The sequence below is a fragment of the Dunckerocampus dactyliophorus genome, chromosome 2 (genome assembly GCF_027744805.1).
Source record: "Dunckerocampus dactyliophorus isolate RoL2022-P2 chromosome 2, RoL_Ddac_1.1, whole genome shotgun sequence".
Taxonomy (NCBI): Eukaryota; Metazoa; Chordata; class Actinopteri; order Syngnathiformes; family Syngnathidae; genus Dunckerocampus; species Dunckerocampus dactyliophorus.
The window spans coordinates 16847642-16865897 of NC_072820.1; the positions used below are offsets into that span (position 1 = coordinate 16847642).

Genomic DNA, 18256 nt, shown 5'->3' on the forward strand with positions numbered 1-18256 from the left:
TCCAAACAGGCCCGACTTTTTGTATTTTGATTTATGTGACACATGTCAAATAGCATCGACAGGAAAAAAAAATGCTGCTCCCCGTGACGGGCAATTTGAGTAAGGCGCATTGCTAGCATCAGTGCCAAAAGAGGCAAAAAGCTTGACATTTACAAGGCCTTAGGTTTGACATATGAAGAAAATATGCCTGCTCTTTTTTTAAGCATGAGATTGATGTGTAAGACTGACAGCTTTGTGTAGATATGATACAACAGGCTCCCGGTTAGTTCTCTTAGTCTAAAGACAGGGTCAGGCGTATCGATGTGCATTTTCAGCCCGTTTAATTTATTTTATTTATAGCTATGTTATTAGTTATTACACTAATTTGCTTTGTCACCTGTAACACAAAGCTAAAATTTGGATTTGTTTTGATAGCTTAGCATATATTGGCTTACACTGGATTGGGTTTAACATTTTTAATACATTTTTCAATACATTTTTAACATTTTTACAAAATGCATCAAAAAGGTATGCAGCCCTCACTGGAAAAATTTTGGACACCCGTGTCCACGGCCAAATCTGCTTTTATAAAGTACATTTTAGATGACAACTGCTTTAACTATAATCAATAATCTACATGTGTAGTATTCAACGTTTGAGGTGGGCCTTCCCTGGGAGGCACCAGAAACAAGGGAGGCACAGCAGCTTCAGAAAATAATGAATTATAATAATAATAGATAATAATGATTTTATAGCGCTTTTCAAGGCACCCAAAGCGCTTCACAATGAAGTGAACCCATTATTCATTCACTCCTCAGTCACACACTGGTGGTGGTAATCTTCATCTGTACCCACAGCTGCCCTGGGGTAGTCTGAAACGTGGCTGCATACTCTCCGACCACCACCAAACATTAATTCGCACACCAGTGCGGGCAGCACTGGAGGCAAGGTGGATGAAGTATTTTGCCCAGGGACACAACAACAGTGACTGGGTGGAGGGAGCGGGGATCAAACCGCCAACCTTCCAGTTTCTGGACGAGCTGCTCTACCTCCTGAGCCACTGCCACCCTAATGAAAAACTTTTTTCAAACCTGCTAAGCTAACTTCAGCAACGTTTAAAAGGTAAAATGAATAAATGTTTATTTTCTACATTGACAACAAAATATGCTCTAGAAAATCTGTTTTTTGGGGAGTATGGGTGGCGTTAGCCATATTTTGAAAACCTGACGCACTTTAAAAGTCATTTAGTGAGCAGAAATAGTTAACTGTGTACCTATATCCTGCACAATGTCAAAAAAATTGATAACAATCTCCAATCTAAAAGAGCTTTGATGAGCTCGGGCAGTGTTACCTCAAAACTTTGAATGCACCAAAGGAATTTAAAAAATTATCAACAAATACACTATGCAGTATGCCTTCAAGGTGCTGTCTGGCTTGGTTACTGTAGGTACTGCACAGGGGGCGCTAACTTTCAAATGTGTATATTCCGCCCTCTTCCTGCTCCGACATTGCAAGCCACTCCTCACGTAACACACATACATGATTAGTTATTGTTTGTTGTCAGCTAATAATAGTGATTCGGCAAAGTTAGCTACTAACGTTAGCTATCATTGAATGTATGGCCTCTCATAAACACACAATGACTCCAAATTGTCGGTCGCTTCTCTGAGACTGCTTTTGTGCATATACATGTGATGGACGTGTATGTGTACACAAGACAACAGTCATGAACAAAACGTTTAACTTCTAATTCTAATACAAACATTTATTTGTTCAATCTGCCATTTTAAACCACTATTTGTAACATATTCTAGCTAGTGGTGGTGTTCTTATATTGTTGGTTGGGGGGAAAAAAAGGGTAGTTTGCATCGGACAGTCATCGGGCGTGACATCACACAAGACGTATTGTGTGAGACACCTTTTTGTTAGCCGCTAATTAGCTAGATGTCAATTAGCTTAGGCTTTAAATAATGTGTGTGTGGTTGTTAGTTTTTTTGTAAAGTTTATTTTTAAACTTATTTTTACACTTGTGTACAGGGTAAGGTAAAAAAAAAAAAAGAAATGTGTTTTGTTGTTTTAACATATGACTATTAAACATTTTTATTACGTCTTTTCACACTTGTATGACAGTTAGGACTTCGGCAGAGTTTCTAAAGGTTATATGATGGGGACTGTTTAAAAAAAAAAAACACTGGAAGTTGACCGGCGTTCCTGAATGGCTTTTGTTCCACTTTGGAGGTTCCACTGAATTTCTCTTAATATTCAGAAGAGCAAGTTACCAAAAATGTGCAACTCTTCCTTATGCAAAGAACCGCATAGCAACTGCCCTCTAAGAAAATAAAAGCCTCATTTAACCAGGCCACCGAAAACCACGTGTCTTTCCACAGGAGCCAACAACATGGCCCAAGTGTAAGCACCAAAGACGGGCCATCCATCACACACTGTCCACAGACAACCTCGAAGAATATTATAGGACGTAAACATATCCACCCCCATGAGATGTTCTAATGTCGGTTCTTCTAACTGGTTCTAATCTGGGACCCTGACCACGGCCGCTCATAAGTCCACCTCAGTATCCCCTTACATGTAAACACAGTAGCACGTCGAGACAGGACGACATAATGAGGTTCATGTGAGCTGCAGACAGAGGAACACTGAAGGGTGCTTTCAGTGGTTCATACACTAGATGTCGAAGTCATGTATGTGACAACTGAGCTTGTGGCTCAAGCGGTCGCCTTCGTTGACGCTTTCTGCTATCCACACTTGCGTTTACTCTTCTCAGAAAAGGTATGACATCCAGATAAGATCCATAGCGCGAAGGCCTCTATTAAAAGTATGTGGCTATTACATTCATGGTTACCTTATAAGCAAACTGAAGTGAAAAGCTATCCACAATTCTTATAAAAAAAATAATAATAAAAAAAAAAAGACTCAGTGAGGCGAGTGCGTCTCACCTGTCTCGGGTGACACGCTGCACCACCTTCACACCTGTGAGCATGCAGGTCCTCCCTTGCCACGCCTGGTGGTACTGGCGCAGGTCATCCTGGCAGGGCAGGATGTGCAGCTGGACCACGCTGAACATCCCATAGTTGTCCTGAACGAGCACACAAAGCCTGGGAAACACAGTCAACATAACTGATTAATGAGGATTACAAAGGATTAGCCTTAGGGATACACTACGAAAAAATACTGTAAACTAATTCAAAGAAATATTTGTAATAATGCTAAAATTAGGTTGTAATTGTATATGAATTAAGTTGTAATATTACAAGAAAACAGTAATATTACGTGTATAAAGTTGGTTTTTTTACCCCTGCGAACAATCAAATGTCAAAGTCATATTATGTGAAATAAGTTATGATGACGAATACTTGTTTTAAATATTAAGAGAATAATTTTGTAATACTACAACATGCTATATACATATAAAGTGGTGTGAAAAAGTGTTTGTCCTCTTCCTAACTTCTTATTTTTTTTTTGCATGTTTGTCACACTTTAACGCTTGAGATCATCAAAAACATTTAAATATTAGCCAAAGACAATACAACTGAACACCAAATATAGCTTTTAAATGAAACTTTTTATTATTAAGGGAGAAAAAAATCCAAACCTACATGGCCTTGTGTGAAAAAGTGATTGGCCCCTAAACCTAATAACTGGTTGGGCCACCCTTATCAGCAACAAATGCAATCAAGTGTTTGCGATAACTTGCAATGAGTCTCTTACAGCGCTGTGGAGGAATTTTGGCACACTCATCTTTGCAGAATTGTTGTAATTCAGCCACATTGATGGGTTTTCAAGCAGGAACCACCTTTTCAAAGCCACGCCACAGCATCTCAATGGGATTCAGGTCAGGACTTTGACTAGGTCACTCCAAAGTCTGTTTCTTCAGCCATTCAGAGGTGGACTTGCTGGTGTGTTTTGGATCATTGTCCTGCTGCAGCACCCAAGTTGGTTTCAGCTTGAGGTCACAAACAGATGGTCGGACATTCTCCTTCAGGATTTTTTGGTAGACAGCAGAATTTATGGTTCCATTTATCACAGCAAGTCTTCCAGGTTCTGAAGCAGAAAAACATCTCCAGGCCATCACACTACCACCACCATATTTTACTGTTGGCATGATGTTCTTTTTCTAAAATGCGGCGTTACTTTTATGACAGAAGAAATGGAACACACACCTTCTAAAAAGTTCAACTTTTGTCTCGTGAGGCCACAAAGTATTTTCCCAAAGGTCTTAGAGATCATCAAGATGTTTTCTGGAAAAATTGAGACAATCCTTAATGTTCTTTTTGTTCAGCAGTGGGTTTCGTCTTGGAACTCTGCCATGCAGGCCGTTTTTGCCCAGTGTCTTTCTTATGGTGGAGTCATGAACACTGACCTTAACCGAGGCAAGTGGGGCTTGCAGTTCTTTGGATGTTGTTGTGGGGTCTTTTGTGACCTCTTGGATGAGTCCTCGCTGCGCTGTTGGGGCAATTTTGGTTGGCCAGCCACTCCTGGGGAGGTTCACCACTGTTCCATGTTTTCGATAGATCTCAATTAATCTCAGTTATGTTTTAACAGGGGGGGAATTTTTTCTCCCTTAATAATAAAACGTTTAATAAAATAAAAAAATGAAAAAGGTTTATTGTGAACAAAAGGTCATAGAGTTGCAACAAGAACGTTTTAATGTGGAAGCTATCCAATATTATGTAAGTCCCAATATTACATGAATTTTTCAACAAAAGGCAGTTACACAAAAATGACAAGATTAGGTTCATATTTATGTAAATTCTATATAAACAATATTATGGGAATAAAGCCGTAATTTTACAAAGTGAATGTAAAAATCTGCACACAAATACAGTGGAATGAAGTCCCCTCACTCTCGAGAGGACTGGGTCCAAGCCCTTGCTGTGCGTTGAGGTGAGTCCAACTATATCTAGTCGTTATTTCTCTACCTCGCGCACCAGCTCAGGCTCCTTCCCTACCAGACAGGTGACATTCCACATCCCAAGAGCTAGCTTTTATAACCGAGGATCGGACAGCCAAGGTTCCAGCTCACTCTGCACCCGACCCCTTTGGCCCCTCCCATGAGTGGTGAGCTCATTGGAGGGGGGACCCATGTAGTCTCTTCGGGCTGTGCCCGGCCGGGCCTCAAGCGGGTAGGCCCGCCCACCAGACGCTCGCCATCGTGCCCCTCTTCCAGGTCTGGCTCCAGAAGGGGGCCCCGGTGACCCGCATCTGGGCAAGAGAAATCTTGGCCCAATGGTTTGTTTCATCATATGGGTCTATTGAGCCACTCTTTGTCTGGTCCCTCACCGAGGACCTGTTTGTCATAGGTGACCCTACCAGGGGCATAAAAGCCCCCGACAAGTTAGCTCCTAGGATCATCGGGACATGCAAACTCCTCCACCATGATAAGGTGGTAGCTAAGGGAGGAGTTCTTTTCAGTATGTTCCTAATATGATATCTGTGTATGATAAATATTGTAACAATGCTGTGTTGTCAACCCTCACGGCCTTTTTCACAGTAGCAAAAGGCTCATAGTTTTGATATTGCCAAATTTCCAACCAAATCTTCAATTGTAGTACCAGAAGGACAATTGTGATCTTCACGTAGTGCAAAATAACTCATAATATAATAATAACCTCAGTGACACACCAATAATGCAGAGCAAAGATGTCACACTGACACTTGAGAGTGTTTATGCTTGTGGCTGGTTTGACAGGCTGCTGCTGACAGAAAGGAACCTTTGGCCTATAAAATTACGAACTTAAGTGTTGTGTATTCAAGGGAGCTGAGAGCTGAGAGCTGGAAGCGTTACAGGACCCACTATCTCTGGCAGTCAAGTCCAGACACGGCCCTGCACCAGTACGAAGGAGTAAACAGTGGAGGTTAAATTCCCTGGTTAAACGAGCGAGGCAACGGCAGTAGGAGGGAGAAAAATGACTGGGAAAACGGGAGGAGGGAGGACTGTCAGCAGACCCATCATGTATGTGCATGCTTGCGAAAAATTCCAGGCAGTGGGAAAGTTTCAAGACTGTTTTCAGCCACCTGATTGGCACTATAAATGTGACTATTTGTAAACATGAGGTCTGTCTGTGTTTGTTTAGAGAAATCTGGAAATAGATGTCAAAATAACATTCTTCGCATAACTTTAGGTGCCGCGAGTTGAAGCTCTAACCGAGGTTATTCCTGATTGTTTGCATTAAGTCAGGACCTAAATACAGATCTGGTCCGCAGCTAAGAAAAACAACATATGGATTGAGGTTTCAACAGACCCCACCCGGTCTGATTTCTAAAAAAAAAAATTATATCAGCACAATGAGTCACTAACAGCATGGCCACACCACAAGACAGAAACATCAGGATCATTTCTAGTAATTCCCAGAAAAGAAAAAAGAAGAATCTTTTGAGCACAACATACCCCAGCTGAAGTGGGCTAAGGTCCAAAGATGAAAACATTTTCGCAGCTGAAATAAGCCAAGTTAAACTTCTTTACATTAGTGTGTTTTGTTGTTGTCAAGCAATGCAAACACAGCACTTCCTTCCCCATAAAACATTTGCAAACTTGCCATTGCAGATGTCCAGTGTTGTTCTTGGGACAGCAAACGAGCCTAGACTGAATCAACAGCACCTCTGTGGGTTGTCGCCAGGCAGTGCACTCCACTTTGCTTCATTCAATAATACACTACAAGTGGTCCTTGGTTTACAGCATTCCGTGTTACATCATTTCGTGGACATAAATGAATTAAAAACGTAATTTTGGTTCGTAAACACGAGACTTGCTCGAGAACTTGTTACAGTGTGGTGCGTTGCGGAAGAATATAGTACACTATGTGCTCAATATTGGCTGTAGTTGTCTCAATCGCTTGACTCTCACATATTGTAACATCGACCGGGCGCTGGAAGGATGACGAGGAGGGTGGTCAATCAACAATCTCTTTATTGCAAAAACAAAACAGGCTAGTATCGGCCGAACCACGCCAAAACAACATCAGCAAACTCAACTGTCCAATCTGCACACAGCCACACACACACACAGTCAGGACACATGGCATGCTCGCACATGGTCGGAAATCACAAAACACTTTACAGTACACATAACTGCCAGGTCGCTGATCCTCTGAAAGCAACAGTAATGAATATGCAGTGTAGTGATCTTATTATTGTGATGGAAAGGATGCTAGTGCTTTGGCTTTTTGGCGTTTAATGTAATTCTTGTATGTAGTGTTTAATTACTGTATTTTATGTCGTTCATGTGTTCTGTGTAGATGTCCCGATCTGATCTTCAGGATCGGGATCGGCTGCCAATCCGCTGTATTTTGAAGATGAGCCGCTGTATTTTGAAGATCGGATAATATCGGCTTCCGCCATGAGATTAAGCCGATCCGGTTGTCATATAACTAACTCTAACTCGTAACTCTGCGCCACACTTTTTTTTTTTTTTTTTTAACTACGGTGATATTTTGTCTTTAAAACAAACAAGCAATGCGGTTCCTTTGGAGCTTGATTTTGTCCCACAGGGAAGCTAGGATGGCTATCAAGTTCATCGGGTACATGCTAACTTACTTTAACTTACTAGTGGTTCTAAAACAGGGATGAAAGGAAATTTCAGGTTTGTGTCAAATAGTACAAAAATTGTTTCACACAATTAAAGGAAAAAGGAAAAGGAAAGTTGGCAACCTCACCAGTTAATTTGGTGCTTTTATATTATTATTATTGAATATTTTTTGTTGCTGACAAACTTGTGCTCCACACTTCTGCCCAGTAGTTGACTGCAACGTGCAAATTGACTGCAACGTGCAAATGAGGTAGTTTGCCAACCAATATTAACTCCTAAAAAGGAAGAAAAGAAACAAACACCAAAGAAGAAGAAGGCCGGCCGATGTGTGAGAAAAGAGGGCGGTATTGGAGTTAATAGTATTTTTAGTAATACAGTGAAAATGTGAGGAAATATGAATGTTTACTTTGAAAGTCAATTTCGGTGTGCTCCCCTAAATCGCCTGCTTGCGCTCCAAAAAGTTTTAAGTTAGGGACCACTGTGATCCTAGTAAAAAAAAGTTAGTCTGGAGCCCTGGATAACACATTTCTTATAACACAAGAAAAAAAGATCTGTTTCAATGTTTTACACAAATGCAGAAGCTGGAATTTAGTGAAAATCTTCACCCTGGCTCAAGTTTTCCAAAAACTCAATTTTTAAGGACAAAAACCTACATTTGCGTATGGACATGTGGACAATGCCAAAACACAAAAATATGTGTTCTTAAAATATCCGTGCTCATGTAGACATAGCCTTAATCATCAATCAATTCCAGCATCTTTAATAACGAATTCATCAATTATTATATACATCCCTAATTCAGAAAACTATATCATCAGGAACAGCAGGATTTATTAGCTCCTGTAATGTTAAAGGGGTGTTTGCAACAGCACCACCACCGACTTGCATATATGTTAGCATTAGTGGTTTAAAAAAACTGACTGAACAAAGAAAGTTTGTATTTTTCACTATTACAGAGTAAACCATTGACGTTGACGTTCAGGCCTAATAAAATGACTGGCGTTCATGGCTATCAATCACAGCTGTCTCTCATGTAGTGCGAGCACATACACATACACGTAAGCACTATCATGAGAGGTGTTCAACAATTTGTAGTCATGTGATTACGAGAGGCTATATACTCAATAATAGCTAACGTTAGTAGCTAAACTTTGTCAAATCGTTACCATTAGCTGACAATTCACATGGCTAGTGTGCATGTGTGTGTTACATGGGCCATAGCTTACATGCTCGAAGCAGGACTAGGGCAGGATATAATGCTCGCGGCAAGTTAAAAAGTTAGCGCCCTCCAGGCAGCCAGCCACCTACCACTTGCAAACAGTCCCTTTAATTCGACAAATGTTTTTGTTTCAGTATTCAATTGCTGGAGCCAAATGTGGTTAAAATAAACATGATCTTGTTGTAGCTTTTCTCAACATGAGCAAAAAAAGCAAAAACAAAAGTGAAATATCTGCTAACACTTGACAGATAACAAATAGGATGGTTGGACTTGACATAAACAAGAGCCCTCCTCTTTTTAGCTGTTCTCAGTCCAACTTCCTCAAATGTGAGACCCCTCACTCCTGAAAAACCTCCTGCCATTGGTGGGCTCCCGTTGCAGGCTGTTTTGAGGAATCTGTTATTGTGAGCAACCACAGAATTCTAAGCAGCACAAGTTTTCTTCCAGGAACTACGATCTACTCACTCTGTGCAAGCGCGCGCACGCACAGTCACACGGTGTGCGCACCCCAAGCACATGCACATTACTTGGCAACGCGCTAAGAAAGTGACCCACGCATTAAGAATACAGGGGAGAGGCCTCATTGGTGCAGGGGGCGGACAGGCGGGATTCATTTCTATGTGTTGTCCACCAATCAGTGCGAGGGGGGTGATAAACATGGCTGAAACAGGATCCTTTTAGCACATTGTGTTCCTTCACCACCGTGAAAAAAAGAACTAGACTCTTCTCACTTCCTGCAAACACTTAATCTTCTTGTTTATTCTCTTCAAAATTTACAGGAATCTTCTTCAGTCGTAAATATCGCCCTCCCCTCACAGAGCACGTTAACAACAAAATGATCAAAAATACTGTGACTCATAGAGGCTGGGGACTCAATATGTGAGGCAGAAAGTGTCCTAGGACCACCAGGGTGCAAATTAAATGTTTTTTTTTTCATGAGCATCCTGGAAATGTACTATAAGTAACACAATGAAAGCAGCGAGGTAAAAACCTCTTCTAATAAAACTTTAGTGCGAGGATGACGTTACAAATGAGTGTCAGGAAGTAAGTAGTGTGGCCTCCTGGCAAATATGTAACAATGAGCAGGCAGGGAACTATTCTGAAGTCCCTGTTATCTATACGAACCGCTGCCCCACCTCCATCCCGTAACTACTAACTAAACCTGTTGACTATGGTTGAGTTAAGAGGAAGGAAAGGGAGTGTTTCCGGCCAGAGGGCGGTGTTTGTTTACCAGCCACAGAGGCAGCATGGCAGGAGCAGGTGTCAAATTACAAGCACAGCTATACACTTGTCAGCCGACCTGGCCTCCTCCTCCTCATTGCCCACCCCTCTCACCTCCTCCCACGATGAGAAAACCAGTGCCTTTATTTTATTACTAGCACAGGACAAAAACAACATGCTTGGGGAGGGCCAGGCAACTAAAGGTCAGAGTGGATAGCCTGACTTCAAATAGCACATTCACTGATTCATTAACCACGATGAGACCACTTCAGTGAATCTGGGTGACATTTCAATATCACGCGAGATTTTAGAGAGCCTATCTGTTTGACCTCTATAGGATGGACCTCAATCTATCAATTTCTGTACCGCCTATCCTGTTCAGGGTCTCAGCAGTCCCAGGAGATCTGGATTGACTGGAGAATGCATAAAAAGCTGTTATGTAAACCAATACACTATCAGTGGAATACAGTTTGTAGTAATTAAGTTCATGAATCACTGACTTGGGTTGGTTGGCTTAGTTGGGGACCAGAGGACAGAAGGTTCAAAAAAAGGCATCAGAGCATACTGGGCGTCTTCTTCCCGAGTCGCCGAGTCGAGGCGCCCTTGAACCAGGCATTGTACCCTCCAAACTGCTCAGGGACACAACAGCATAGCTCAGTCCCCTCCTACCGTCTGACTGCATTTGGTTATTGTGGATGAGAATTCACCATTTGGGAGGGTTAATAAATTATAATACATGCTTAACAAGTGAGTCGAATAGACAACTAATATTGCAATCAACATTCTCTCTCTCTCGTAATGGTAACAGAAGTTGCATGGCTCTTTCTTTGGACTCTCCACAAAGCAGTGTTAGGACTTATTTATGGCACTTTTCCCTAAGGCTGCCTCACCAAGAGGCCGTTTACACAGACTGTTAACTGAAAATGGATCAAATCTGTCAGTTTGGCTTTTGTTTTACTTGACTACAGGGTTTGATGCCATGGGATATGTTGTGGTCATCTACATCCATGCATTTTTTGAATTAAACAATAAAGTCATTTGAAAATATTAGAACATCCTCAATTACGTATGTATTTTTTTGTGTATGCTAACTCTTCTACTCCTGAGCCGCTGCACATAAAAGGTGAAAAATTGTCAAAACATCTACCGCTACTGTGTAGCCTGTGCTATTACTTTCCTGACAAATACTGTACACCACATGATGTAAGTTGAATTCACTTGAAATTTCTCCCACAGCTCAAAGCGCTCTACAAAACACACACAGTAATTTTAGGGTGTTTTGCCGAATCACCAACAAATTTGGTACACATCTTTAGGGGACTGGCAAGCACATGTGTATGAAATTTGAGCAACATTGGCTGAAAAACATGGCTGCCATCAATTAAAATGGCCTTGCAGAGACAAGAGCTGGACTTAGCAACTACATATTCATAAGTCATTGACCATTTGTTCAATCATTATAAAACTTTGAGGACATCTGTATTGCATGGACGCTCGCATGTCTTACAAAGCATTTTGGACACAACCCATAGGGGGCATCACAAATGTAATTTGGAGTCATGTGAAAACGTTAGGACACCCCATGGTGTCAATTCTTATAAAAATGTAAGCAACTCAAATAAATAATCCAAGTCTGAAATCTGCAAGTTTCCATAGCTTTTTATAAATCCGAGCCTCTTGGACATTTTTTGACATAGTTTTGAGAAAAAAACAAAACAAACAAAAAAAAAACAACCGCTAAAAACCTGTTCTACCCAGTGCGGTGCAAGTGGGCAACAATTCAACTGTGGCTTGCTGATGCATGAGATTCCCAAAACATCACACTGCCTTTTCTCCACAATTGGCGCACGTCGCTCACAGTGGGGCTGGATTCAATTAGACATGTTTGTATCTTTTGTCAAACAACGGCATATGGCTACAGTGTGCGTACTCTGTGAGGCCTGAGAACAATAGCCCTGACCACTGGGACACAATGTGCCACCAAGAAGTAACCCTCTGCACTGTGGTGCACAAGCATCTGAATCAGATGAAATATGTTTAATCCCTTCAAGACTCTTCTAGCATGACAAACTTCAGTGAGTGGGAAACAAAATGGTCCAACATTACCTGCTTTTGCCTTTCTCTTCAGCAGGAGGAGCTGAGAAGGACCTGGAGGGAAGTCTGGAGAAGTCTGGCACAGGGATGGAATACACTCTTTGGACCACCACCATCACATCCTGGCTCACAGAACCAGCCTGGCCCATCCCCTCAATAGATTCCAGGAGAGAAAGGCAACATCTTGGTAGGATACCAGGATGCCGATCAGCGGCAACTACCTGAGGGCAATAAAGATGTGTAAATTGTACAGATGCTGTGACCCACTGACACATGGTATTCCTTGAAAGCAGCACTAAATTGAAACACATGTTTACCATGTTTGCAGAATGACTGACCAATGCCTGAAGCATGACATTATTCATGTTCTTACACATAAAACTTGAGAAAGCACACCTGTCTGGTATCATTTTCCTCAGAACCTCTGCAAACTTCCAGCATTCTGAATGTTCGAGACAGAGGATAAGGCATGACCCTCTTGGCCGCAAGCAGGCCTCTTGAGGTGGAGTTGCTGACTTTCCGGCTAAAGTGCGTGTTGAGAATTATATCACAGCCTAAACTCTCCAGGGAGAGACTTTGCCTGCAAAGAAAATGAATGAGGCTCATCAGTTTCCAAACATGGGTCCTCCCATTCACCTGCATCAAATTGAAACGAGAAACAGATTTTATGAAAAAATATTATAATCCAGAAGGGAATAAGATTACAGGAATGTTGGGGCTAACATGTCAAACTCTCATATGAAAAGTTCGAATGCAGAACAGATGTACGAGTTCTTCCCTGTTACCAAAATAAACATTGAACAATATCTAACAAAATGATTTCTGAGTCGTAAACAGTGATGGGAAAATTACACTACTTTCAAAAAGTAATTATTATAGTCACTTTCCCCAAAAAGTACTTGCATTTGTCACAGAATTACTCAGTCAACAATGTAATTAGTTACCAGGGAAAGTAATAATTGCATTACTTAAAAAAAAAAAAACCTTCAAATATCTGGCATATATGCCATACCACAGACTTTCTTGTGTTTTGTGTTGTTCAGAGTGCTGATGTCTATGAATGAACCTTGTGTGAGTGCGATTGGTCAAGAACAAGGAAGTGTTGTGTCGGTGCAGCGAGGATTCAGAGACTGTGTGCAAGTTGGAGATATACGGTGTTGGAACTAATCAATCGCACAGGGGGCCAAAATTCAAAGCCTACTTTAGGTTGTGGGCTGAAGTGGACATTACACCCCATCCCACCCCCCCAACTTTGTATCTTATTATTTATCCTAAAACGTTCAACACTTACACTATACAACTATATTTCTGCGTATTGAAAGTATTAAAAACCTTCTTGTCCTTTTAACCAACATAATTGGTGAACGAAGCACACTCATACGCATCATCAGTGCACACATACAGATGCTCGTTTGAAGTTGCCAACATGACAGGACTTGCCCAATAATCCAGGCTGAAAAAATAGTAGTTAGTATGGTCAGATTTTGAGAAAATGTCTCACACACCTTCTTTCCCAGTTCCCCATGTGTGCAGTGCCGGGATTGGAACATACCATATAATGCAGGCCTGTGTTTGCGTTTTCAGGTTGGGGAAAAATGACAAATGACAGCTGGTGAATGTGTTTTTACGTGGACATACATTTTTTTTTTTTAACTTCACTCATGTGGATCGATATTTTGTTTTACATCGGAGTGGGGGAAATGTGCATTTTTTCAGATAGTCTGTGTATATACGAATATGGTTCTTTTGGCGTAGTTGTTGTTGATCGAACACCTCTTCATCATTCTCTCGATTTCCGGGCGAAAGCTACAGTAGTTCATATCAACACAAAAACATCACAATTCGTGAGATGTATAACCCGTAAGAGTTTGCATTATGCATTTCCCAGCATGCCTTGCTGTAGTTATAATGATTATTGTTATTTTGTACAGACAGGGTGTAATAGTTAAATTGATGGAGTTTTTAGTCGTTTACAGTTTAATTATTTTGTCTTTTGGTCTGAATCTGTCAGCCTAAATTAAGAATGGCGGTGAATTTCCTGCTATACACAACACTGTCCACTTCTGAAATTAAAATAGCAGAGGAGTAGTTTATACCAGAGGAGTGGCTTAATTACGCCGTAAGCACTTTGTATGATAAGGTCCGTGAGGCGGGCTAACTCAATGCTATTTTCTGAACGGTTCTGCAAGTCGGATGAAATTGAAGTGTGGGCCGGATTTGGCCCCCGGACCTGAGTTTGACATGTGGTTTAAAGTGCCAGACTCTTTGTGACTCTGTTGGGACACTACAATAATGCGATACATTTCGCTGTCGGCAATGGCCTTGTAATGTTTTAAATAGCAACTGATGAGATTACCTGTTACTGGGAAACAATAACAGTAACACTGTAGTTACATCGTTATTTTTAACACGGTTAGTCCCAACACTGGTTGTAACAATGCTTCTTGCCAAAAAAAGGTTACGGTAAGTTACACCGTTGGAAAGGCCATTTGTAAGGAACTTGCATTTCTCAGATGAGCAGCACAATGCTCAAAGTAAAATGTGCCAAAACTGTGGGAGTTCTTTGGTGAATTGGATGAATAAGGTCTTATCAGTTACAAGGAAGAAATGAGACATATTGGCCATTTTACAATGGTAAAAAACAAACATTTAACAAAAATGTATTATTTAAACAAACAGCCCAGTCACACACACACTGCTATGAGACAGCATTCCACACCTCATCCAGGAGCAAGTACTTCAACATGATTGTGTTGGTTACTCCTGCATGAACAGCACACCCAAGCTGATCCTTCAAGTGTTGATTTGAGTTGAGTTCAGGACTCTTGGCAGGCCGCTCCATTCTATCAACTCCCAAATTCCGGTGCTCGTCTCTGATAAAACACTGCTCTGCAGTGTTCCACCTTGGAGGATGGAGTTTGTGCCCAAATTAGAAATATGGGATTGGCACTAGTTGCAAAAAGAGGATTAACTCCCACACATTGATGATGACAAGCTTGCCTCCGCAAAGCACCAACCGACATAGCGTTTTGTTTTGTTCTGAACCTACAATCCAACTTCTGTAGGCAGAAACATCACAGAACATAACATTCATCCTCATCATACAATCCTGATCAAAATTTTAAGACCAGTTGAAAAATCAAAAGTATTTACATTTTGCACTGTTGGATCTAAAAGAGTTTGTAAGTAGAGCTTCCACATGCAAAAAGAAGAATTAGAAGTGAGACAAAAAAAATGTTGAGAAAGCAATTTATTGCAAACAACAATTAAACTTAAAAAGGCTATTCATTGGGTGATTTAAAGTTTAAGACCATAGCTAAAAAAAAAAAAAGCCCCCCCCCCAAATAGAAATAAAATGCACAAATAATGAGTAGCTGCGCCATTCTTGTTAATCACCTTAAAACATTTTTGGGGCATGCTTGATGCCAGTGAGTCCAGGAGGCTAGTTGGAATGTTGCTCCAGGTGGTGAATATGGCTTCACGGAGGGTATCCACTGTTAGGAACTGATGTCCATTTTTGTAAACTTTGCTTGCCATCTATCCCCAAATGTTCTCAATTTGATTGAGACCAGGGGAACATGCAGGATGGTCCAAAAAAGGAAGGTTCCTCTGGCAGAAGTCTTCAGTCATGAGAAATGCCCCCTGAAACATCTCCACATAGCAAGCTGCCGTTTGACGCCCCTGCACAACCTGAAGCTCCAATGTTCCATTGAAGAAAAAAAGTAACCCAGATCATGATGGTGCCCCTCAGCTCAGGTGGGATCTCCTTTTCAAGCCAGTAATGTGGGAAGTCATCAGGACCGTCAAGGTTACATGTTTTCTCATTTTTTCTTCCACCTTTCAATGGCCCATATTTGGTGCTCTCTTTCAAATTCCAAAAGGGCAATTTTGTCAAAAGGAGTCAAGGACTTTAAAGATGTTTTTTTCTTTTTAAAACTCTTCTCTTGCACATGCCATCAGATGCTGTTTGACTTTTTTTTGTTCCATAACCCTCAGGATCTTTGAAGAAGTTTAAAATGACTGTCTTACTGTGTCCAAAACTGTCTTTCGATCAGCTGATGAACAGCCCATTTCAGTATAATGGTTGTTTGCAATAAATTGCTTACTCAAAAAAAGATTTGTCTCACACCCATTTCTTCTTTTTGCATTTTGTAGCTCTATTTAGAACCTCCTTAAAGGAAAACTAAAGATATAAAAACAGTTAAAAAGGCAGCTTGTACAAAGCTCGCTATTAAAACACCTAAAAAAATCAACAACGTTTTACCGTTTTATATCCACACTGTACCCATGTAGCAAGACACATTCATGATAACATGTAATGCTGACAGTATTTTGCCGTACTTTGGTCGTTTGAAACATTCCCAGAACTTCCTTCCTGGGTGCATTTATTTCACATAGCCACAAATAAACGAACGCCACACCTTCCAAACTCAAAAACAAAAACACAGCAGTAGTGGCCACAGCTCCAATATGTAGTGTTACCTTTCGGTAGTGACCTGAGGCACTCAGTGCAGCGCTGACGCGCTATGAGCAAGTGTTTGGTGAAACTAGTAGCTAGCCGGGTAGTAGCTAGCTGGTGTGGTCAGGCGAGGTGTCACTACACCACTAAAGTAGTTCTTCAGCGTAACAATGTTAACAATAATAAGAATTTCGCTGTAGCTTGGTTAATATGCAGGTCACAGGTGTAAATGGAGAGTTGTTGGCGTTTTTTTATTTTTTTTTCCAGAAGGCAAAATGCATTCTTAGCTGTGTCTTTTTAGCTGTTTCTATATCTTTACAATACACAGAAAAGAGAAATATGTGTGTTCATGCCTCACATAAGGATTGTGGATGATGATGATGATGGTAAAATTCCAAAAAGAGTAGTTTTCCTTTAAGATCCAAAAGTGCAAAATGTAAATTCTTGCAATTTTTCAACTGGTCTTAAATTTTTTTTATCAGGAGTGTTTTTGACAACACGCATACTTAATACTTTCTAAACAGTTCTTTTCGGACCGGAGTTGGCTAGTCTTTCATAAGTGACAGCTTCGACTGCTCACTTGCAGTCTTCTTCAGAGTGATCACATGATGTATGAGGTATGAAAAACTTACCAACTCTGGTCTATAAAAAAGAACTGTTTAGATTATAGGAACAATAGGCCAAATGAACCTCATTGGATTACATACTTAATACTGCTTAAAAATACAACTCTTCCAAATGCATGTTCGTTATAAATGGGCGATCATTTAAATAGGAAATAATCAGATTAAACAATGGTTAAAAAAATGATGAGCAACAGCCATTATTAAGACAGAGAAGTGCAAAGCTTTTTTTTTTAAAATTTATGTTCATAAGACATTATCTTATAATAATTTACATATGACATTCTCACAGATGAAAACGTGCAGTTCAGCACAGCTTCCTTCAGCCACCTTCGAAATGTGACATCATCTGCTGAACAAAACGTCCGCACCTGTCACAATCGGGTGCCGTGATTGCTGGTTGATGACATGGAAAAACAAGCTAGTTTCTATTATTTGACATTACTGTCAGTGGCTTTGTTTCACCGGTCAATGTGTGCCACAGTGGACATGCATGCACTTTTCAAAAAAAACAAACAAGCAAGCAAGCAAGCAAGCAAGCAAGCAAGCAAGCAAAACCTTTGTACTGGAGTATTTGTACATTTGTACACCTGAGAGAGTCTGAGAGTGGCAAACCTCCTGAGTATTAAAGGAACTTGAAAAACAGCCTCATAATTACACAGCACATTGTTTATAGTAACACTGATTTACGGTCTAAGTCTTTCCACATGTGACACGGAGGAATAGAATGGTGGCCTATTGCTGAGTCAGCGCCAAGTGTACTCTGTGAGTAGCTCTGTCATGCGTGTTGCAGCTCGTATCCGACGTGCTGATCAATACAGAGCACGTTCAAGTGGAAAGAACAGTTTGTTTTGATGTGTACCGCTGGAAAATATTCATCACAAATCAAATTTAAATTAAACTAGTCTGTGGTTGTTTTTTTGCATAATTTTAAGTTCAGTGTTTTTACAGACTGAGTGGGAGTAAATTATAATACAAAGACTTCTAAATGAGATATTATAGATGCTATATGATAGGTGTTAAAAAAAACTGAGTTTTCATAGACCCAAATGAAACATGACCATCTTTACAAAAACTCATATCAGAGGTTGGATAATTATATAATAGTCCCGAGTGTA

The 18256-nt window shown here is 40.6% G+C and overlaps 1 protein-coding gene and 1 long non-coding RNA gene across 3 annotated transcripts in view; both read right to left on the minus strand.

Moving 5' to 3' along the window:
- The window catches only part of spidr (scaffold protein involved in DNA repair), a 44861-nt gene that overhangs the window by 13334 nt on the left and 13271 nt on the right, over positions 1-18256 (minus strand). For both annotated transcript variants that reach the window (XR_008567319.1, XM_054765157.1), the window contains exons 9-11: positions 12453-12636; positions 12069-12277; positions 2934-3092 (exon numbers count right to left, since the gene is read on the minus strand). Coding sequence is in view for 1 of the 2 variants with exons in the window: in XM_054765157.1 (XP_054621132.1) it covers positions 2934-3092; positions 12069-12277; positions 12453-12636 (552 nt within the window). In the remaining variant the exon portion in view is untranslated. The remainder of the gene's footprint in view (positions 1-2933; positions 3093-12068; positions 12278-12452; positions 12637-18256) is intronic.
- On the minus strand, positions 3934-4632 carry LOC129173892 (uncharacterized). Its single transcript, XR_008567322.1, has 3 exons — positions 4358-4632; positions 4158-4235; positions 3934-4038 (listed from the first exon to the last, which is right to left on the minus strand). It is a non-coding gene; the product is annotated as an uncharacterized LOC129173892 (long non-coding RNA).